General features: G+C 39.8%; 1 protein-coding gene and 1 pseudogene across 1 annotated transcript in view; one reads left to right on the forward strand and one right to left on the reverse strand.

Annotated features, from left to right (window-relative positions):
• akap9 (A kinase (PRKA) anchor protein 9) overlaps positions 1–24,273 on the reverse strand; it is a 64,625-nt gene that overhangs the window by 32,717 nt on the left and 7,635 nt on the right. Inside the window, exons 2-18 of the mRNA XM_070846839.1 lie at positions 22,607–22,879; positions 16,472–16,516; positions 15,633–15,695; positions 14,117–14,266; positions 13,390–13,545; positions 13,052–13,249; positions 10,048–12,936; positions 8,591–8,662; positions 6,739–6,886; positions 6,436–6,506; positions 6,215–6,335; positions 5,949–6,046; positions 5,691–5,796; positions 4,952–5,186; positions 3,051–3,102; positions 1,768–2,115; positions 922–1,200 (exon numbers count right to left, since the gene is read on the reverse strand). Of these exons, the coding sequence (XP_070702940.1) occupies positions 922–1,200; positions 1,768–2,115; positions 3,051–3,102; positions 4,952–5,186; positions 5,691–5,796; positions 5,949–6,046; positions 6,215–6,335; positions 6,436–6,506; positions 6,739–6,886; positions 8,591–8,662; positions 10,048–12,936; positions 13,052–13,249; positions 13,390–13,545; positions 14,117–14,266; positions 15,633–15,695; positions 16,472–16,516; positions 22,607–22,879 (5,304 nt within the window). The remainder of the gene's footprint in view (positions 1–921; positions 1,201–1,767; positions 2,116–3,050; positions 3,103–4,951; positions 5,187–5,690; positions 5,797–5,948; positions 6,047–6,214; positions 6,336–6,435; positions 6,507–6,738; positions 6,887–8,590; positions 8,663–10,047; positions 12,937–13,051; positions 13,250–13,389; positions 13,546–14,116; positions 14,267–15,632; positions 15,696–16,471; positions 16,517–22,606; positions 22,880–24,273) is intronic.
• On the forward strand, positions 18,567–20,358 carry LOC139215725 (uncharacterized; annotated as a pseudogene).

The following is a 24,273-nucleotide window of genomic DNA, read 5'->3' on the forward strand; positions in this document are numbered from 1 at the left end:
TCAAATCAACATGAGGAAACGAGTGTATGCAGAGTAGATAGATGAGAAAGTTTACACGATCATGAATCTAAAATATTATTCGTTAAAAGTCGTGGATAAACAAATATGCTCTCTATGAAATCATTACAACTGTCGAGAGAGACATTGACAAAATGTTTTCTCTGATATTAGTAGCATTTGTGTGAAATTATTAAAATGACTGTTTAAAAGCATGTTCATCCGCTCAGTAATAAAAGACTCAAATCACAAAGTTACTGTACAGATGAGTAAAACAATTAGGATCTTGTGTTTTATGAAAAAAGGAGAGTGAGTACATGTTGTTCCACATGTTTCTGTGCAACATTTGGGATAAAAGGTGCAGGTGAAAGAGATGCATGACAATTCAAATCAAATTTGGCTTTTTGATTAAATACTGGTTAACTAATATCATATGAGGCTAGAATAGTTGAGTTCACATCCACAAACTCATAATGGGATAAGTGTTGGATGCCAAATATTCAACAAGTATAGAGGAAACATATTACAACAACATCCCACTCTAAACATCCCACTCCACACATACAGCTTTTATGTTGCTGCATAATTTTACTCTTGGATCCTGGCACAAACACAGCAGAAAACTGCTTTAACCACATTATTAATTGTAGTATTTAAACAAATACTTACACTGTAACCTTGATTCAATGATTTAGTCAAAACAAAATCACTAAGAGCAGGTAAGAAGCAAGAAAGATAATATAAGTTTAAGCATACATAATCAATGATAGAGTAATCGATGCAACACCTGCATTGCGACAAAATGCATCTGAAAACTAATGACACAGCAGCAATGAAATCTCTCAGATGAAATTTGTGGAGTTGTTTTGAAAGTGGGGGGTAAATCATCACATTAGGTGTGACAGCACAGTTAGTGACACCGACCTGATCAGGTCCTGACTTGATTTTCTGCAGCTCCTCCTTTAACTGTCTGATCTCATCCCTCCTCTCCTCCAGCTCCCTCTCCAGTCTCTCCTTCTGCACTTCCTCCAGCCAGGTGCTCGAGGTGAGAGAAGCTCTGGGAGTCCGCTGCTCCACCTCCCTCTCCTCCACCTCCTCTTCATCCGACTGGGTCTGCATGGAGGTGCACCTCTGACAAGCGCGCTTGTTGATTCGAGCCAGCTCAGTCTGCTGAGCAAACTCGACAGACATCTGAACTATGGCCTATCAGAACGTACAAAAATAACACGTCTCAGGACTCTATTTGATACAGACACACAGAAACTAAGAGTGCTGATCTGGGATCAAACTTTGCTGAATAACTCTCTGATTCTTCTCTTGTCTGTTTCCCACTTCGCACAGGTTTTCTCATGGACAAATAGGAGTAAGTACTGCATATAGGGCTTATTTTCATTACACTGCTGATTATTTTCTTGATTAAATCAACTAATTGTTTGGTCTATAAAACATCAGACAAAAGTGAAAAAACTGCACTTTCCCAGAGTCAAGATGACATCTTTAAATGTCTTGCTGTGTCAAACCTGCACTCCACAACCCAAAGATATTCACTTTGCTATGACACAAGACTAAGATAACCAGCAAATATTCATATTTATGAAGCTAGGACATTTCTGGTTTGATTAATTGATTATTGAGTCATCAACTATTCACTTCAACTCCAACTGCATCCCTTCATATTAATCAAACTGGATGCAGTTGGGTTACTAGATTTATTGATGCTGACTAGGCACAAGTGTTGGATCAAAAAATACAAAATACATGGTCATATACCTTGGCAACTTCCTCCTCCACTCTCTCCCAGTCTTGTTTTTCTGCCAGCCCGGCCTGGCCCGCTCCCCCGAGGGTCTCAATGGAGCTTCCAGCACCGTTAAGACAGTGGAGATCCTGCTGCTTCTCTCCTCTCTTTTCTTGGCGCTCCTCTTTTTTCCACTCCTGTTCCCTTTCTTCTCTCAGTCTCCTCAGCTCCCTGCTGTGCTGCTCTTTGAGTGCAGTTACTTCTTGGACATACTTGTGGTAGAGAGCTTTCCTCAGTGCCTGCAGCTGTGCTGTCAGGCCTGCAGACCTGGCAGGCGAGTGCAACTCCACACCTCCCTCTGACAATTCCTCCTCACCCAGATCCTGCAAAGAATAAAGACAGCAAAAAAGAGGAAGAAAGAAAACTACAACTTACAAAACAAAAACTAATGTGCCAGATAACATTAGATGTACTGTGTTAAAAAGAGGCAGAACATTTGACTAATGTACAATAAAAGTTCCTTAAGACTATTCCTGGAATAAACATGTCCTGTTGCTAAAGCCCGCCCATGCTTTGACCAATATTAAATACACTGTTCTGTTCTTTACAACCCCCCCCAGGGATGATAAAGTGATAAAGAGATGTCTTGCATTACATTATAGCGACATTTTCCCCCCAACACACTACCACTATGTCTTGTGATCTTGTCCGTTTCAGTCATTTAGCTTCTTCAGTACCACTCGTCTCAAGCTTAACATTTTCCAATCCAAACGTACAATATCTTAAAGTATATCATGCCCAAATTTTCTCAGTTTCTCTCTCGTTCTCGCTGTTCCTGTGCCTCTGTCAGTCTTCTATTCTCTTGATCTCTGCATGAGGTTGTAAGAGTCACAATCACACGAGCTGTGGGGAGTTTGAGGTTGGAGTGAGAGACAAACTGAGAAACGATGGAAGCTGGAGAGGCGTGAGTGAGAGATGGCTTAAATGGAGTGCGGCTCATTCACGCAAGACAGAATCCTCCTTTCATGCAGCCGCCAAGACTAGAGTACGTCGACTCGGTTCACGAGTAGCACGCTAAAATGGCAGGTTATGTAACGTCCAGCCCCTTTAATCGTTAATATATAGGACCATCCATGATGTTGTTTCTGGAGCAGAGCTGGAGATTTAGAGCAGGTTTTAGCCTAAAGGCTGCCACAGCCCCCCCTCACCCACCCTTGCTGTCGTAGCGTCTTAATGCATGTACACGTTTCAGCTCATAGTAAGATGTGATGTATGTGACAAGGAAGATTTAGATGAGGGCAAAATGCAGCAGCCAAACCTTTAGTTCCTCTTTGTGCTCCTCCGTCCTCTCAGAGCTGGACTCCAGGACACTGGGGAGGCAGAGGGAAAAAACACAATGTCAAAATCAATTGTTCTACAACTTCAAATAAGTTTGACATAGTTTATTTTTTTCTCGTTTCTCTTTAAAATTACTTCCCTGGTAGCCAGAAGTGCATCATTATATATGATGATATAAATGTAGATTCTTTAGTAAGACAACATTTGAATGACATAAAAATTCCAGAAGCACAAACTGAATCTGCTGATTATTTTCTCAATTAATTGATTGATCAAAAAGTAGTGAAAAATGTCCCATCATAAGTTGGTGTACTCAAATTCCTTGTTTTGTCTGACTATCCCTCAAAAACCCAAATATATAATATATTATATAATATAAGTAATTTTCACAACAGAACTACTACACTGCCCTTTAAAATATAGAATATCATATCTGGCACGATTTAATGTAACTAGACATGAACATTAGATATATTGTCTATGCATATAACATATCTCAACATAATATATGTGATTGTATTTCACAGACAAAAATTATTTAAGATGTTGAAAACCACAGTAGTAATTATATTTACTATATCTAACAGTGGAGGGCAGCAGCATCATAATTTTAACAGTAATAGAAGGACTCAGCCTCTTGTTAGTCATGAGGAAGAGAGCATCCACTGTGAAATGGTTTGGTTTGCATAAACAACCAATATGTCATAGATATGAGTGGTTTTTAAGTAGATTGCATGACACATAAACAAATTGTGCCAGTTCAGTGTGAATCTAAAGGTCCTCAGGAACCTCATATAATTCACCACACTGCATAATCCACTCTTATAAGGTCACATTCATCTTGTTTGTGCTTTGATGGTCACTTCCCTCAGGAAGCCATCTGGAATGGCTGAAATGGTACTTCTATACGTTAGTGGGCTAACAAAAGGCATGAATAACCCTTTAAACAACATAGTGAATATTTTATAAGTTAAGGCTTTGTCGCTGTCAGCTGAAGTGGGTCAGGTAGCCCCCACGTGATATACAGGATGTACAGCCCAGCCTCTATAAGATGTTATCTGCAGAAGATCATATAGCTCAGCCTGCTGCTCTTCGAGCACGATCGAGGGAAGAGCAACTATCATCATATGTATTGAGTCTGTCGGAGGGCGTTACACCAGCTTTACAACTGGAGACTGAATGCATCAAATAATCATGGTCTTTAAATGCTTAACAACCACAACTGATTAGTGTGAAGGACTTTTCCTTCTTTTACAATAAAGCTGAGGTCACAGTTGGGTCATTTGCAAGCCTTAAAAACCTGCTTCTTTCAGGGCACTAGTTCACCTCTCCAACTGGTCTGCTTAGTGCAGATAAAGTTGGGGCTACGTCTCCAAGATCAATGTCGTATAAAATAGCTGCACAATGCCTTAGACTCCACACTCGTGGACTGTCTCCTTATAATGTGCTGGTTGCTACCTAGAGTGACATACAATGTGAGGTAGGGTAACATAGTTCCTTATTTAGAGACCAACACCCAAAGTTCTCTTCTCACATGTATTGCTGGGTGAGGAATGACCTTATGTGGACACAAAATAAATCCTGTGTGCCTATGACTTAAACTGTCAACTCTGATTCTCCCTCATCGACCTTCGTTAAAAGCTCTGGCTGTTGAGACATGACAGTCTCTTGAAACCTCTTTAATGACGAGTTAACCAGCTCCGCAATACTTGCAATCAATTGTACTGAGTCAACCTTTTCTTTTTTTCAAACAGCTATCAAGCCTGAGATTTACTTGTTATGTCAGAAATTAATGTTTATATGGCGACTACTTTATAGTGAATTTATACTCTGGATTTGTTATAACATCCCATATGCAGACAGCGTAACTTGTGTCATCACCTGAAGTGGGTCTGAGCGCCTGTGACCTCCTGCAGCCGCTGCTGCAGCAGGAAGAGCTCAGTGTGGTATCGCTCCTCGGTCTCTGTGGCCTGCTGCTGGTAGTGAGCTCTGAGACGCTCCATCTCTTGTCTGTGGCTCTCCTCCTGCTGCAGCTGCTTCTGCTGCTCTTCAGCCTTCAGCCTCTGTAATTCCTCAGTAAGGCAGGTAGATGGTGCAGCAGGCCGCTCCTCCACATCTAGCCGACAGAGGGGTGAAATGTGAAATTTGATATGCTCAGCTGGACAGAATTCAAGATTAGAATCAATTAGATGAAACTTTAATGTTCCTTCTGGGAAAAATGGGCCATTGTAGTAACAAATAACAGCTCTACTAATGGGTGAATGAACAGAGAGCAGTGAAAGACACAAATAACAGAAAACAACAGAGCATAATACAACAACAAAATTCAATTGTGTGCACCTTTTTTTTGAGAGATTGCAAGATAGATAGAACAGGCACATCTGGCGTATGTTTGCAATTTACAGATTCAGATATTATTACATTTACAGAGAGTTTGGCTCAATTGCCAGATGGATCGACACATGCATATTAAAAAAAATTCAGGTTTACGAGTGACTTAAACCTCCAAATTGTTGATGGAACAGAAAGAATGCAGAATATTTAACTTTTGACTCGTTGTCTTCTTATTACACAGCTCTGTGTTTTGACTTGTTAGCTTTTAATTTTTCTCCACATTTACCTTTGCTCATAGAAGGGCTTAAGCTGGCAACTTGCACACGCAGGCCAGAGATCTCCTTCTCACTGCTGCTCTTCAGTTTGTCATACGCCGACTGCAGCTCCATCATCTAGAGACCAACAGATTAATTGATTGGTTTCTGCTCCACAGTACACAGTATGTATGCTTTTGTATACAAATACGATTTCATTTTAGTCCGTTTTATACAGTAACTTATACAGTACAGGGACACAGCTTAAGTCTACAGGTGTATGTTTTTACCTTGTTCCCATCGGCTCTCAGCAGAGTCTGGAGCTGTGACAGTCGATGATGTTCGTACTCAATCCTCTCCCTCACCTGCTGAAGATCTCTATAGAGCTCTATATGAGAAAAAGCAAATAGTTTTTATTATCTCAAAGGAGAAACTGGATGACTGGATGACTTTTGAAAGAGTTGGACATTTAATACATGATATGCAGGAATGCATGCTATAATATGTGAAATACTTGTTTTAAACTGTAATTTAAGTTCTTTAGAAGACAAATTACCTCTGGCCTCCAGTACAATGGAGGTGGATTCACTAGTTTCTGGTCTTTCCACTGAAGGGGACTGCCGACCCTCGGTATCAATGCTCTCCAAAAACTTTTCACCAAACATCTTTTGAAAACGCTGAACACAAAACAGATAGAGACAAGGTTAAATGATATAGTAATTTGGCAACACATATTAACAGAATTCATTCAGAAAACTATTCGTCTTCCACAATTACCTGAATGATCTCACTGCATTCATTTGTCACAGCTTGTAACATGTTGTGGTATTGCAAGATTTTTGGCTCATCTGAAAGGAAAAAGAGCCATAAAATTGGAATTAAATGAACAAGTCAAATGTTTATAGTGTGTCTGTCAATTAAACAACAAAGTACAAAAACAGTGCTAGATACATCCAGGACCCAGAATCCTGCTCTGTTTGGATCAGTCATGAATGATAAATCAAAAGCATCTCTGACGGTACCACTGCTTTCCCACAAACACAAATGCACACAAAGGCGGTTGACTACACATCTACTCACCCCGGTCAGCGTGATCTTTCAGGTCCTGCAGTTTCAGCTCCAGAGTTTGTGTGTGGGCGTCCGTCTCCTCCTGCAGCAGCTCGAGCTGGGCGGCGTGCATCTGAGACAGGCTGATGTGCTGGGCTTCCATCTGCAGCCTGCACTCAGCCTTAACACAGAAAGAAATGTCATCACATTAACACATTAAAAGGCCTATTTCACAATGATGATTTGATCTGGAGTGTTACACTAAACGAATGACACTGATTAAAACATTGAAAAACACTTAAAACAATATGGAAAAGTTGTAAAAACATACACATACACAACATACATACATTAATTTATAATTTATCATAAATAACATTATTCAGGATGCTACATCCATCTGCTAATCAGTGGAGATACATGATTAAATAACTCCACCAATCCTATGTCTATGACAGCAGTAGCATTAGCTGTCTGCTTTCAGGATGAGAGGTCTGCTATTATCACTTCTATAACGCAGAACAAAAGGCAAACAGTGAGGCTTCTTTCTCCAATTATGCATTATGCATTAGGACACATTTGTTCGGGTTACATTATTATGAAATTGTGATTCTGTACCTTTGATGTCAGATGTTTTTTTAAAGTGCACTCTACATTTTAATTAGGCTGTATCTAAAACGCTTTGTTATGATACAATCTCACCATCCGCCCTAAATCTGGCCATGTGGTGCTGATAGTCCTTTCAAACCCGTAACCACGCAGATGTTGCTGCTTAAAACATGCAGACAAGAGGCAGTCAGCGCTTAACAAACAGATGGCAGCTGTGTTATGATGTGCCGCTGCCACACACACACACACCCATACACAAAAACAGAATTACTTACTATGATAAAAGGTTATTAGGAAATATTAGCCACACTAAAGAGGAAATTACCAAAAACTGTATTACTCATGCTATATTTATTTGGCTTTGTATGAGTGATTTAAGAGAATTATGGCATTCAGCAGTTTTCATGTGCATTTATTTTTTAGTACAAATGAAATTCATGAGTGGTCTGAACCTGTCACACAAGTCATGTACAATACAGGCTGTTCAAATCCTGTATGACACCTAAATGAACTAAAATAAAAGATCTGAATAAAATAGAACTAATACAAAATTAATATTCTGTTCACCATTCGAATTTGCTGAGAATTGATTTAAAGGGGTTTTTTTTAGATTTAATGTCATATTTTAAGATGGAAACTTATACAGTAGAGTATTTCTGTTACTCTAACAGCTGCATGGGCTGCTTTGCTTAAGAAAGACGTTTTTAGGATTTAAGTTCATGTCAAACCATTCCCTCTTTAATTCTGTGACAGTACGGCTCTGCTCTGATAACTTTTTGTGAGCTGTAATATTTTCTAGTTGCTCTGAGTTCTCTAAATGCATTACCGCCGCTGTTTTTTTTTTTTTTCTGTCTGCTGTGTTCTGAGTAAAGGACTTGAAGCGCTGCAGTGCAGTTCTTTCTTTTACTCGTGGGGAACATTTTTGTTAAACTTGCCCACAAACAGAGTACAACAGGCAGCCTTTTATGGCATTTTGGGTACCCTGACAATTCAAATAATCTAATCTCATAAACAGCTCATTATGAACAGGCATAAAAGGGCAATTTACAACAAGTTTGTGCAGTTACGTTAGTTTGTTGAATCCAGTTTCAGCTCAAAGCTCAAAAAAATTACGAGATATTTAAGACAAGAATACAAAATGTTTTTGCTTTGGCCTGTTGTATTTCACCTGTATGAGCAGCTGTTTATTGAGCTTTACACCACACTGTATGATGTACCAAATAGTCTGCTGATTCTAAAAAGGAAAGGGCAGGATGTGAGCTTAAGTGACATTTACATGCTCAGTAGTCTCTCCCTCTTCCTCTGCTCTGTGACACACGCCAGGCTCGCCGCTCCAGTGTCTGCTCACCTGAATAAGCAAGCAGAGGAAAAACACTGTACTTTTCAGAAACTGTCTTACATGTTACCCCAGTGCAAATGCAGACAAATGTGACACTGAGAGACAGAAAGACAAGATGAACCATTATAGATCACTTCCTGAGGGGGAGCAGTGCAGAAATCATAAAATCATTATTTGGCCTATTCACTATAATTCACAACAAAAGGACTCATCTAGTTTGCCTTCATTTAAATTTTATTTCACCACGTGGAGTGTTTTTTATTGAGCTCTTGTTTGTCATCACATGTCTGACTATGCACAGAACTTCATTAAAAAAACAACTGCTTCAGGTTCTGATGTTGATCGTATAAATGTAAAAAGACTTATAGAGAACATTGAACATATGCTCAATAAAATGTAATTTCCCCATGCAATTGAGCAACAGAAGCAAATTGGACAACTATTCAAAGACATTTTAGGTTTCTGGTCAAGAACACTGAAGATGTAATCCTGGACCATATGTTTCATATATGTTCCAACCCAGGAGGTGACAAAATGAAACACAGATATGAAGCGGCAGACAGACATCGTACACTATCTTTCTTCAGGTGTGATTGAGACGCGACTTGAAGTGATACAGAGACAGAAATGACTGGGGTAAAATGGTTCCTCACCTCAAACCTTTCACTCCCTGCAGGATGGAGAGAAACTAGAATGTACATATTTCTACACAACAGCAATGATTCAAAGCTATCAGAAGAATGGTTCTGCTTTCAGCCCTTTTCAAAACAAGCACCCTCAAATGAAAGCAGATTATAAATAGTGTATAGTGCCCCTTTAAAAGTAGAAATGAGCAGAATGTAGATGGAACGTTAATACCTCACTGTTATGTACAGGCTCTCCTGTGTGTGCATTTCCTCTTAAACATTATTTTTCCAACAATAACCCCATTAACAGTAATGTCGCTCCGCACGAACTTAAAAACATACGGCTGTGAGAAGAGTCAGACTAACAAAACAGTCTGACTGTGCTGCTCTGTGCTACCTTTGAGAGCAAGCCTGCAGACACTCAGGCAATTTGCAATCATGACTGTTAGTCACAAAAGAGAAAACATATCAGTGCTGAAATGCCTCAGTCATATTCTGATCAATTTTAAAGCTTGATCTGGCAACGAATGCTATCCATACATTTTAATGAAGCTAATACCAATGTCAGACATCACAGCATTAATTGCGAACGTGATATGTTTGAAGCATGCAATTTCAACGATGCTTTAGTTTGACATGCAGTTTTTTTAAAAGCCCTTAAATCACCCGATCAAACAAGTAATTTAATCAGACTTAAAAAGGCAGAGAAAAAAAGCAGTGAGGTGGTTTTACTGGAGAGTGATGCAGTGGATGCATGTGAGTGCCTACCGGTTTGTTGATGTAGTCTCTGCCTCTGTCTCCCTGGTAGCCGTCAGTGGAGTCCTCCTTACCGGCCCTCTCTTGTGAACATGACATAACCTGGCTCTCAATCTGAGGCTGCATCTCCAGCTCTGCAGCACTTGTGGCTCTCTCTTCCTCCACCACTGCCTCCTGTTCCTCCTCCCTTTGTCTTTCGTCTCTGCAGTCTAAAAGAGCGGTGGCCACTCTGCGTTCCTGCTTCGACCTCTGCCGTCTCTTGCGCCTGCTTGACCCTGAGGCTGTCGACTTGTGCGGAGAGGATCGTCCCTCAACAGGTCCCTCCCCCGATATTTGGGCTGCTGATGGCGATGGAGTCTGTGAAAGTCTCTGGAGCTCCAGGGTCTGACGGATGCTGTCTCTCTCTAATTCAGCTGCCTGTAAGAGGGACTGAAGAGCCTTTATCTCCTCTTGCAGAGATTGAATCTGAAGGTGATGATCCTCAAAAGAACAAACTGACTCAACAGCTTGCTCTTCTTGCTGGAGCTTTCTCTGGGCATCCTGCCCCCTCGTCTGCTCTTTCATAATCTCTTGCTTCGTTTCCAGTTCTGTCCCTAGGCTTTCATTTTGGGCGATGACCTTTGCATTTTCTTGTCTCACTTTCATCAGCTCTTCCTCCAGCTGTCCCACTCTGCTCTCTGTAAACCTCAGTTGCTCTGTAACTTCAGAAAGCCTACCAGCCAGGCTTTCCTTCTCACTCAAAGTAACATTAAGCTTCTCCATTAGCTCAGTAGTATCTTTTTCTATCACAGCTTGTTCCGACCTATCTGTATTTACGTCCTCCATTTTGATATCTCTGCTGCTCTCCTCCAGCTCCCGAATCTGTGACTGAAGGCTGACAATTTTTGCCTCAAACTCAAGCGTCTCCTTCAGTGTCCTCTCTTCTAACTGTGTCTTTGCCTCAACAAGACATGTGTACTCCTCCTTCAGCTCTTGATAGTTTACCTCGAAATTCTTTTCAGCAAAAGAGAAAGTAGTCCTCTGCTTTTCAATTTCCTCACTAAGCTCAGCTACTTGTTGCTGAAATTGATTGTTCTCTGCTGCCAGTGCCTCAATTTTCAGAATTTTTGAGTCCAACTCTTCTTTTAAAATGTTATTAGACTCTATCAGCTTCTCATTTTCCAATTCCTGCTCTTTCCATTTGTTCTCCCAACATTGTTCTTTCTCTTTTGTTTGGTTATCAATCACCTCTGTCTTCTTTAATAATGTCTGGATTTTGTTTTCCATTTGAGCTCGTTCTTCACCTCCCTTTCTCAGTTCCTCAAGCTCTACTTGAAGCTCTTGAAGCTGCTGGACAAGCTCATCGGCTTTGGAGCTGTGCAAAGCAAGTTTTAGATCTTCTTTTAGTCCTACAATTTGGTGTAGAAGCTCATCTCGCTCTGTGGCAAAATTTGCCTTCTCTCGTTGTAACAAATGCAGCTTTTCTTCATAACCAATGCGCAGCTCATCGAGTGCACGCTCGTGTTTGATAGAGGCTTCATTGAGAAGGTTTTCAGTATTCAGGAAGCTCTCCCTTTGCAATTCTTCCCTAAGATTTGTGAGCTCTTCCTCATGGCTGAACAGAAGCTGGGTCCTCAGTCGTTCCAGCTCTGCTTCCTGTGACTCCGCCATGCGGTCGAGCACAGCATCTTTCTCCCTCTCCAGCATCTCCAACTTGATCTTATAGTTGGTTATTTCTGACTCATGTTTTGTTTCTGCTTCCTGTGCCGCTTCCTGAGCAGCAGCAAGCTCGCACTTCAGATTGCTAATGGTTTCCTGGAGGCGCTGCAGTTCACCTTGCTGGCTTTCCTGAGAGATAAGACTGTGGGAGACCTGCTCCACTTTTTCTTTAGCAGAAAGGAGGTCTTGGAGAAGATCCTCAACCTTGGCCTGCAGGTTGGCCTTCTCTTGGGCGACTTGGCTCAGCTCGTGCCTGGTTTTATTGTTCATTGCTTGGGATTGATCTAATGTGTCTTGAAGCTCCCTAATCTTAGCATTCAGAGTGTCCACATCAGCAGTGTTAACACTGGAGCTTTGAGACAGTTGTTGTGATCTCAGAAGCTCGAGCTCAGCACAATGTTGCGTGGTCATTTGCTCCACTTTCGCTGCATGCTGCAAATTAAGCTCCCGCTTCATTTGGACTATTTGCTGGCCATACATCTCATCCAGCTCTGCCCTGAGAAGTTCGAACTTCCTCACAGTCTCTTCCTGCATTTTTTGGACGGTGTCACTCTCAGACAGGCTGCCCTGATGACAACGTCTCTGCAGGTCCTCGACTGTGCCCATGAGCTGCATGATTTCATTAGATGACATTCGCTCTTTCTGTTTGGAGGTTGCAAGTTCACCTTTACAGCTTTCTAACTCCTTTCGCTCTTTTTCCAATTCTAATTTACAACTCTCTATTTCACTTTTACAGCTCCCTAAATCAGACTTTGTGCTTTCCAACTCGTCCACACATCTTTCAAGCTCTGATTCTTTTGCGGCCATCCTCTGCTGGAGGTCATGCAAGCGTTTTTCAGAGGACTCCAGCTGATCCTCGAGCTGGGTAAGAGAGCTGTCACGTTCTGAAACGACTCTCTCTTGCTCTGTTATAATCACTTCTTTCTCATCTGACTGGTGTGTAATATTCTCATCTGTAGTCCGTCCCACATGAATGAGTTCATCCCTGAGCAAGGTCAACGACAGCTCGTGTTCTCTGATTATTGCAGTTTGCTCTAAAATCAACTGATTTTTCTCTTTCAGTGTTTGTGCAAAAGACTTCTCCGCCGTTCTTAACTCTGCCAGCGACCGCTCCCGACTCAGAAGAACTTTTTCTTGTTCAGCAATTAGCAGGTCCTTTTCATTCATCCTTTGTGTGAGGGATTCTTCTGATCTTCTCCCTGACTACAAAGAAAACCAATTGTTAGACATGCAAGGGCAACACTGAGAACATACTGTATTGCTGTACTTTAACAGAATAAATCTTAACATATCTGCAGGCTACTGGGAAATTTCTTACCATCTCCATCTCACTGAGATCGTGTTGGAGCTGGCTGATGACCTCCAGCTGCTCACTGCTCCTTTGCTGGTGCTTTCTGACCTCAACATTCATCTCCTCTAGCTGCTGTTGGTTCTGCATGAGCTGCTGCCTGGCCTGAAGAAGATCAGCTGCTGTGCTGCTGTGGCTGGTGTTCCTCAGCGTCTCGCCCGCCTGCAGCTGTGTTTTTTCCATAAACAAATACATTTCTAATTGAATACACGGACAGCAAATAGTAGAGTAAAACAGTTATAGCGTAGTAGGCAGTGTTGGATGGAATAGCTAATATAACAAGAGTTTGGACTTAGAATGTTTCCCACCTGCTGGAACTGAATATGTAGTTTTTGACTTTGCTCTGTCAGTTCCAGGAATTCTTTCATGATCTCATCTTTCTCTTCACGAGCCTGCTGAAGGTTAGCGGTCAGCTGGGTGATGATGCCATCTCGCTGCTTCAGTGCAGCTTCAAAGTCCTGCAGCTACACAAGTCAAATGCAGCTAAGTAAAATCACCTCACAGACAGCTCTAGGCACTAATTGCGAGAAAAGGAAAAAAATCCTTAAAAACAGCAGTAAGAGAAACACACTTGTTATGAAGAAGCATGAATATGCTAATGTTTAAGACTAAAGAGCTTTCTGATGGAAGAATAAACACCCTTACAACCTCAAGGACATCTCTTCAATCTAGTTAAATGAGTGTTAATAGTCATTTAGAGCTAAAGGTCTAATTGAAGGATGACAAATCATTTGAAATGGCTGACGATGCTTTAACACGTGGCATTATACCCATTTGTCATTTAAAATCAAATGAAAGATGCATTCATGTTTAAAGATGTGTGCCATACATGAGAAGAAGTACAGGTGAAAATCACACACTAACACACACACTATAATGCAATAATACTATAATGACAGATGAACCACTCTACAGGTAATCTAAAATGGTAAAATGTTGGAATAATCAGAAATGTTAAAATAATTTCCACTAAGATGAATAAGAAATGATGAAACTCCAACAGTATCACCTGTAATCAAGTAATAAAACATTTACCTGCTGTACTCCCTCTGTGCCAAAGGCAGCCCTGATCTCTTCAAGCTCTCGACTCAGCTCCTCCACTGCCTGGGTCTTGGCGGCTAGTGTGTCCTCCATATTCTGCATCGTACCTCCCTTTGTCACCTGTTGCAGGGGCTCCGCCTCCTCCTGAACAGGAAAACAGGCACTTGTATAGCATTTACAGGGATTTGGTATGCCATCAAGATGAGGTTTCAAGAATTAGGTTTGCAATCAGTCACCATACAAGAGCAACAGCGGTTAGTTACAAGAACCAGGAGCCACATGAAAGAGTGTGGAGTAAATATGTTAATGTTATCAACTGGACAAAACCAGCTTTAAAGATAAAAAGAAAATCAACAATGAAGCAAATAACCCAAAGCAGTTTAAAGTATGTTTATGTTAGTTCTGTAAGCTAATAAAGCCTGCAAGGTTATGAAATATGGTTAAAAACCTTATTACAGTTGAATAAAACAAGAGAGGTTGTAGGTCCAGCAAAACTAAGTCTGTTCTGACAAAAACTGTGATAGTACATTTAAAAACACACTTTTCCTTTTCCACATCTCTTGCTGATAACTAATTAAATTAGATTCTTATGGTTTCTCAAAGTAATTAAAAGGAAATCAGAGGGACAAAATGTCAATATCTAAACAATAAAACACAATATAAATTGTTGCAGTTTTGTTCCTTAGATTCCTTTCAACTTTCTATTAGAACCAAAAAACCAAAAAGGATCTGACGTAACTCAACATCCAAAATCTGTTTAAAAAAAAATGAAGAAAATTAGAGGGAAATCCTTTTATTTCACTGCTATTGCGGTTTCTCTACAATAAAGCCTGACATCTGTAATCTTGTTGAAATCTGATCATTTGGGAAATAATCACTGGGTTTCATTCCACACAAAGGAATAAAAACTATTTCATGAATTTCATTTGAAAAAAAATAAAATTGAAATATGTTAAGTTAAGGTAGCACTGCTATCTTACAACAATATCTAGTCAAATAGATTTGTTCTGACTTGGTTGTCACCCTTTCTTAACACCTCACAAAGACCATTTCTGGTGATCAGCACCTCTCTGGTTTCTGTCTCTGTTCGAGTACCATCTCTCTTTGTGTAAGACCCCCTGTCCTCCCTCCTCCAAGCTCTTCACTGTCCTCTCCTTTCTTTTCCATCATTCACCCTCCCTCACCTGATCCTCCGTCGGCTTTCAGACATAATTGACACCTCTAAAATGTCAAAAAGCTTTTTTCAATCCAAAACTCCTCCATAATTTGTGCTTTCAAATCTGTTTTTCCATTTTTTTTCTTCTCTCCACAGTACAGTTTTCAAATACCTAACATGTATGTAGTATACAGTCACACGAGTAAAACATAGACCATGTTTGGTTAGTGAGCTACAGAAAATATTGCAGAGGAGAAAAGTATAAGCAAATACAGAGTTACATCCAGCAGCCAGTGGGTTTGCTAGCAGAGCCAAAAGCAGAGCCAAAAGAACTGCTTGATCAGATTACTGTACCCAGATAAAATCCTTTGAAGACATCATTAGGCTCTCTGTCATCTCATCATGGCACCCATTTACCTGTTGATTCACAATGCTATCAGTGAAACACTAAAATTTGTGATTTGGGATGAAAAAACCTTCATCATTTCAGATGTCATCGTTGGGAAGATTTGTCCTGTTAAAGTTTGAGGATTTCAATGATTTCAATTAACTTTATTCATCTTTCATGTACAAAATCCAGTTCAAAGTGTGCTACGGACACAGTTTGAGAGCTGACAAAAAAAAAAAATTTAGACTAAAACTTTCACCTATTTTCCTAAAAATTAATGGCTTGGTTTGCAGACTTTCAGTGATTTATGTCCACCAAAGACAGATTTATGTCTCATCTTGATTTCACATATCTAGTAGTCTGACTCAGCAGATGTGTACTGACTGACTACAGTGATCTGCTTTCTTCTGCTCATCTTTGAGTCTCCACATGTGCCATATGCAGGATATGCAGGCAACCTGGCTAACAACTTACATGTAAATGATGAAACACTTCCCCAAAAAGGTGAATTGTGCTCAGGGTAGTTTATTATCCACATGCAAAATCTTTCTTAATCCGTAAAAAAAAAAAAATCCATAAAAACACCCTCTGGCAGTCAGTCATTAAACAGTCCTACATGATTCTCCAAAACTAAGCCACATAAATCCTGTATGACGCGACCACAGCAGCAGCCCGACTCAGAGATGCATCAGTTTGTATCAGTGAAAACTGGCAAAGTGGAAAACATTTGGAGAAAAATAATTAAAGGGAAAAGAAACTTCCTGCCACAAAGTGATGATGCATATTTTTAGAAAGGCCATCTCACCTCTGAGGAGCAATCTTCAGCAGTAGTGGACACTTCACTCTCTGGCTGCAATAAGGAAGATTAAAAGAATTTCATCAATACTTCAACAGGATGTAAGAGCCACAGAAAACAAGTCACTTCAATCATAACACAAGACAAGTTAAGCAAGCTAGGTACATGATAAGACAGCCAGGACATCACTCATTAAATGAGTGGAGCTGCAGTAAAAAGTGCATTTTATTGTGAATGCATCCATTACAGTTCCAGAAGTCTCCTGATCTTTAATCCAACATAAAATGCACATAATAAAATGTTCAATCATAACAATTTGAATCAACACCTGCCTCGTGTCCCATTTCAGAAGGCACTCGGCATTCAAATATGGGCCTAACCTACTTCTGCCAAGTAGCTCCTTTCTCACTCCCACAGAGTAATGACAGCCATTACTGAAGTCTATTTTCATGTTAATTCCTGGATCATAAAGTGAAATGGTATGGGGCCCAGAACGTGAGAGAAATAACATATTTTGCTTTGATTGATGGCAGAACTTGAGCGTCACTTCAAACTGTTTACAGCGATGTGCACAATGACAATAAGTGAAAATTCTATTACTAGCTTGTTTATACGAGAGCTTGATGCAAAGTTTATTTACGACATCTAAGAGGCATAAATGAGTCAGCACACTTGTATTCGCAATGACAGTCTCTTTCAGATGCCTGTGAAAGACTTGAGAATGGAAAACTTCAACGTTGTGTTTCCACAGCAACCCATTCCTGCTCACAGAAAGCAGCACTATAAAATCTCTGAAGAGAAACGAGCCCCAAGACCAGTCACTCTGGGATAAGAATAAAAATAAGGGAAGAAATGCTTAAAGCACTTATCTACATTGACAGTTTACACATATTGCACTGTTTGGGTCAATCTCTTAGCACTGATGAATTTAATTGTTAGTGATACATAACAGCTCCCATCCATGCAGCAGAAAAACACAGTGCGTCCATCAGCCTTCCTCTCGGAGGAGCCCGCTTGTGCAAACGAAACATTCACACATCCAATCAACCTTAAGGTCTGCGAAAAAGTGGTGCAAGGCCACAGGAATTGGTCACACAGACCGACGCATTTCAACCTGTTTAAAAAGCAATTGTCTGTTTCCATGGCAACCGGGAGTTTTGTGGGCATGTGCCGCATCAACTGTACAGTGGGTTCAGGGAAAGAGTGCCTGCACAGCGCCGATAGAAGAGACTGAGAGGGCTTGAATGACAATGACAAAAAAATGCATGAGAGCCCTCAGGTTTCTGCATATTTTCTAAATTGTTTTAAATTGGCTGATTTTCTGCAGAATAATGCAAGTGGCTGAATATACAGTGGAGGAAATAATGATTTGATCCCCTGCTGATTTTGTAAGTTTACCACCTTATAAAGACATGACCAGTCCATAATTTTTATGGTAGGTTTATTTTAACAGAGAGAGACAGAATATCAAAAAAAAAAAGTCCAGAAAAAAACATTAAATAAAGGTTATAAATTAATTTGTATTTGATTGAGTGAAATAAGTATTTGATCCCCTACCAACCAGCTAGAATTCTGACCCCCACAGACTGGTTATGTGCCCAGGAGTCACACAAATTAGTCCTGTCCTTTTAGGCAAGTACTCCTAATCTCAACTCTTTATTAGGCCTGTCGCGATAATCAATAAATCAATTAATTGCACGATAATTAAAAATGAGCTCGATAAGTTTGCCGGGCTCGATAATTTTTCATTTACCAAAGACACTGGATAATGAGTTAACTTCGCTACATCCGTCTCGACTGACTCCTCTCGGCTCCTTAGCGTAATGAGGAGTGAACCCTCCTGTCAGTCACTCTGTCTCTGTGTGGGGAGGCGGGGCACCTGGTGCACCACAGAGTACAGCATGAGAGCCCCGTGAGTAGTAGAGGCAGAGATTTGGAGGAATAAATAACTATGGAATTGGCCTCTAAACCGAAAGCAACAGCTGACGTGTGGGAACACTTTGGATTTAAGCCAAGTGACCGCGGTGAAATACAAAACATAAATGAGCCGATATGTCGCATTTGTTTTAAAACAGTTCATGCTAAACGTGGCAACACAACAAACATGCACCTTCACCTCAAACACAAACACACTTTGCAGTTTTCCCAACTGGGAAAAAAAACGTCTACGAAAGAGGCAGAGGGGCCGTCAACGTCTTCCCGACAGTCCACCATCACTGGGGCGTTTATGAAGCAAACAAAATATAAACGTGACAGTGCCAAATGGTGCGCACTCGCAGACGGTGTAGTTCCCTACATCGCCAAAGAGATGCAGCCCTTTAACACCGTCGAAAAGCCGGTATTTCAACAAATGTTACAAACATTTGACCGGCAGTACGAATTGCCAGGGAAAACATATGTGTCACAAATGGCAATTCCACAACTGTACAACAATATGAAAGATGACAGAGATTCATGACATCCCATTTTACTCTGCCACTACGGATATGTGGTCAAGCTCAAACATGACCCCCTATATGAGCTTGACCATACCATACCATTGACCATCAGTTGTGAGTGTTTTTTATTCAAGTGCATTTTTTGTTAACAGAGACTGATTTATTTATTGTTTTTGGTTGTTTTGATTATTTATTTTGGATATTATTATATTTATATAATAATATATAATAATATATTTGGATATATAATTCCAATTTTAAATATTCTTAAGAAATAAAAGTTTATTGTATTGTATGTACTTGCATAATTATACCATTATTATTATATTAGTTGAAGAATGGTATCAAAACGGCAATATTATCGTTTATCGCAATAATTTCTGGGACAATTTATCGTCCAGCAAAATTTGTTATCGTGACAGGCCTACTCTTTATGTGTATAAAAGACATCTGTCACACAATCAGTCTCTTCCATTCAAACCTCTCCACCACCATGGGCAAGACCAAAGAGTCAGGGACAAGATTGTAGACCAGCACAAGGCTGGAATTGGCTACTAGACCATCAGCAAGAAGCTTGGTGAGAAAGAGACCACTGTTGGTGCGATAATTAGAAAATGGAAGAAATACAACATGATAGTCAATCGCCCTCGCTCTGGAGCTCCATGCAAGATCTCACCTCATGGGGTACGGATGATTCTGAGAAAGGTGAGAGATCAGCCCTGAATTACACGGCAGGAGCTTGTTAATGATCTCAAGGGAGGTGGGACCACAATTACCAAGAAAACCATTGGTAACACACTTCGCCATAATGGATTGAGATCATGCAGTGCCCGCAAGGTCCCCCTGCTTAAGAAGGCACATGTACAGGCCCGTCTGAAGTTTGCCAGTGAACACCTGAATGATTCAGAGAAGGCTTGGGAGAATGTGATGTGGTCAGATGAGACCAAAATTGAGCTCTTTGGCATCAACTCGACTCGCCGTGTTTGGGGCCGGGAAATGCTGAATTTGACCCCAAGAACACCATCCCCACTGTCAAACATGGAGGTGGAAACATTCTGCTTTGGGGCTGTTTCTCTGCTTAGGGTACAGGAAGACTTCACCGCATTGAGGGGCAGATGAACGGGGCCGTGTAACATAGAATCTTGGATGAGAACCTCCTGGCCTCAGCCAGAGCACTGAAGATGGGTCGTGGATGGGTCTTCCAGCATGACAATGACCCACATTAAGGTCCTGGAGTGGCCTAGCCAGTCTCCGGACCTTAATCCCATAGAAAAACTGTGAAGGGGGATGAAACTTCGAGTTGTCAAGCGACAGCCTCGAAACCTTCAGGATTTGGAGAGCATCTGCAAAGAGGAGTGGACCAAAATCCCTCCTGAGATGTGCGCAAACCTGATGACCAACTACAAGAAACGTCTGACCTCTGTGCTTGCCAGCAAGGGTTTCTCCACCAAGTACTAAGTCATGTTTTGCTTGGGGATCAAATACTTATTTCACTCAATCAAATACAAATTAATTTATAACCTTTATTTAATGTTTTTTTCTGGATTTTTTTAAATATTCTGTCTCTCTCTGTTAAAATTAAGCTACCATAACAATTATGGACTGGTCATGTCTTTATAAGGTGGTAAACTTACAAAATCAGCAGGGGATCAAATAATTATTTCCTCCACGGTATATTTATCGAAATCCTTATTGAGAGAAGTGAATGCTCAAACTTAATCTCACGAATTCATTGTAGGTTTGAAGGTCATGTGTTTGCAAAGTTTACAGACTAAACACCAGTTATCCTTTCAACGATTTTTAGGAGAAAAGCACTACATTGACCGACCATCCAACCATTTCTTAAATGAAAGACTTGCAAGGGGTTGGAGAAGTGTTTGTGAATATGAGATGAATTTGTAGAATGCATCCACATTGAATTTTATCATCTCTGTGTTGTTAAGTTTCAAACAGCATGCTTGATGAGGGTATCTGTCAGCGATGTATTCTGCAAAAAAAGAACCAAGCTGCAGAAAGTTCCACCAAATCCATGGCAAAAATTTTTCAAAAGTTTACATCCAACAATAAAACAGAATGTATCTTCTGCAAAATACAAATGACCATCACAGCAGCACTGCACCAAACTTATAGAACTTTACAGTATTAATCAAAGCAAATTGTTAACATTAAAGGATGAACATTAAAGTTCTTCTGATCCTCCATTCAAGTTTCTCAGTACTCTTTCCCAACATCATAAGAAATAAGGCTTCAGTCATTCGTATTTTAGGGAAAACTAGCTCTTGTTTGAAAGACCTGCTCCATTTAAACCAAAATAAGTTTTCATTCATTCATTTACTTTTATTCTTCCTACATGTCGATGTGTTTTCTTGCTCATAGGAAAAATGTGTGAATGTGTAATTCAACGTTGACTCCTCCTTTAATAATAACACTGGATTTAAAAATTCTGAAGGAATCAAGATAACAAGTTATTTTTTATTTATTCTTTCCTGATGAAAATCCTTCTTCAATGCTCTGTGCTCCCGATGGGACTGGTTGTCATGACAGCTACAGCAGGCTCATTAAACTCCAGGAGGAGACAACAGAAACACAACTCTGGGCGGAGAAGTGATCATTTTCATAGAGATCTAGACTATGAATAAATTGCATTTGAATACTTGTAAATAGTAAAAAATAATGCCATAAAATGAGCCTGCAGCATTAGAGATGGAAGAAACACTTTTATGATGAATACTATATATATATATATAAAAAAAGCATCCAATATGTCCAAAATAACCCAATCTCTGACCGGCTACAATTACTGACAGATTCATAAATAAATATTTTAGATTTAGTGTAATTTTGTGGGACTTCTGAATCACCGAGGGAAATTTGCTTAATGCTGTTTCAAAGTCTTTAGACTGTCAACTTTAGTATTTACAACACCACAGAGTCTCTCTGGAGGAATATTCTGGCAATATCAATGAATACATTTTGAAGTATCGTAAAAATTTACAGAAGTCATAGCTTTAACAATTCTGATCTGGTTAATGTGTGTCTGTGTGTCAATAAAGTTGTAAAATTTAAATCTCAAAAAATGATCATGTGCATGTTCAAACAAGTTCTGAATTTTGATTGGAGACTAAATTTAATCTTCACATTAAGTTAAACATGGCAACACACAGAAATCCTTCCTGAATGGCACCGCTTCATTTTGAAATTCCTCAGGATGCAGCAGCTATTTTTTCACCTCTATTCTATTTAATTCACTAGTCAGCAGCAAATCAAATTTTTCTTTTCTTGTTAGAGTAAGTCGATTGTTTCACTTAAATAACCATTTAAATAGGTAATTCTGTCCACATTTCCTCCATAAAATCACCTATGAACTGCTCTAAAATCCACTGACCACATGAAAGAAGCTTCTCCTAAATGGTCATGGCATTAGAATAAAAATTAAGATTCATTAAAATCTTCAATCAGAAGTATTTGTGAGATCTATTTAATTGTTTCAATTTTTTGAGCAACAATACTAAAAAACTCCACTTGTTTCAGCTAAAAAAAGTTTCAAATATTTGCAGGTTGTCTTAGTCTACTATGATAGTAAACTGAATTTCTTTGGGCTTTAGACTGTGTAATTGCAAAAACAAACAATCAGATGTAGGCATAAGATTTCAACTAATTTTTTTTGTTGTGCATTAAAAGGAACAAACAAAGTGTAGGACTCTACCTCTATAGTGTAGGTCTGGTCATGTTTAACAGTCTGTCCGCTCCGCAGCGTCCTGGAGAAGGTAAACTCCGTGGTGGGTGGGTCGTTATTGCCTTCTTGTGATCCATCTTGTCCACCGCCTGAGCCCACTTCTCCTCCCAAAGACTGATTGGGTTCAGCCTCCACCCTTCCCTGCGAATCCCCCTCCGAGTCCTCCGCTCCCTTCTTTTTCTTCTTCTTCTTCTGTTTCTTCTGGGAGTCCGCGTGAGCTTTTCTCTGGCGGTACTCAGCCAACTGGAGAGGGAAGACGGAAACAGGTAACGTTAAAGATAATAAAAAAAATACACTTTCTGTTTCTGTGGTGGTCCTTGGAGGTTAAAAAGTATGAGCAAAAACAAGCATGTTCTAGTTGTAGTCTACATTTCTGAAAGTGGCGTTCAGTCAGATCTTTGTTTATCTGACTCTAATGCTCAGACTTAAAGAACCACCTGCTTTAGCCTAATCAGACTTTCACTTTATACTTCTAACAATGAAAAAAAAAACATATGAACATACTCTGAGTCTACACAGTTTTGCAAAATTCAAGCGAAACATTGCGTCTAAAAAAGGCATCCTCCCTGCACCGAGCGAGTCCTCCCTCCCTGTGTCCATATGACATGACACATGCTTCTTGCTCTGCCAGGTGCTAATCCGAACTAACGGGATTGCGTTTTTCAAACTATGTCAACAATCTGTCCAGACTGCCAATAACATTTGTTGTCTTCACCATTTTCAAAATGCTTTATTCAGCCCCACAAAAGTATTTTTGAGTATTCTTGATTCTATGAGAAGTGTTTTAATTGTTAATATTCGTGGATTCATGAATAACAATGATCATCACTCCATTTCTCGTATCAATCTATTAAGCTTTAGTGCTTGTGTTACTTTACATTTCATATGTGGAATTAAATTTGCCTTCCCTGATCTTCACAACAGCATCAAGCGGATCGGACTGTCACCATCATCTCTTTGAAGGGAATCTAAAACTTTAAATGTAAAAATCTTCTCTATTAAAAGGAATCACTGAAATTAAGTCTGCAGCTAACAATTATTTTCATTACTGATTAAACTTTAAAATAACTGCTTTGATTAATAATTTACTCTCAGAAACAGTCAGACAGTCTAAAACCTAAAGATAATCAGTTATTACCATTGAAGACAACACCCCCTCGCCCCAAAAAACATCACAGAACTCGATTGTTTTTTTATTTTGTTTCATGCTGTTGATCAACCAAAATAACATCATCACCAAAAATCCAAAACTCAAGAATAACCAACTTAAAGTGACATAAAACAGACAAAAGCTGAAAATCCTCAGATTTGAGAAGCTGAAACCAGTGAAAACTAAATATTTGACAAACGAACAAACCAACTACCAACTAACCCATCTCTGGCTCTTACTCTTCATTTTCTTGCCCTAATCATAAACATAATGGTGTTTTGTTATTCAGTGGCAATAACTTCCATCACTTGTATAATGCTCTGACCCAGCACACATAATGAAAAACATAACAAGTACACATAACAAAAATCATTTCCAGCTACTCATTCTCTGTTACACACAAACTCTCTCTCTTTCACATACATAAACACATTTTATTCTGTAAAAAGCAGCAGCAGTATTTTATGTTTTCTTCACCAGGGAAATG

Source organism: Pempheris klunzingeri, chromosome 16, assembly GCF_042242105.1.
Source record: "Pempheris klunzingeri isolate RE-2024b chromosome 16, fPemKlu1.hap1, whole genome shotgun sequence".
Classification (NCBI taxonomy): Eukaryota; Metazoa; Chordata; class Actinopteri; order Acropomatiformes; family Pempheridae; genus Pempheris; species Pempheris klunzingeri.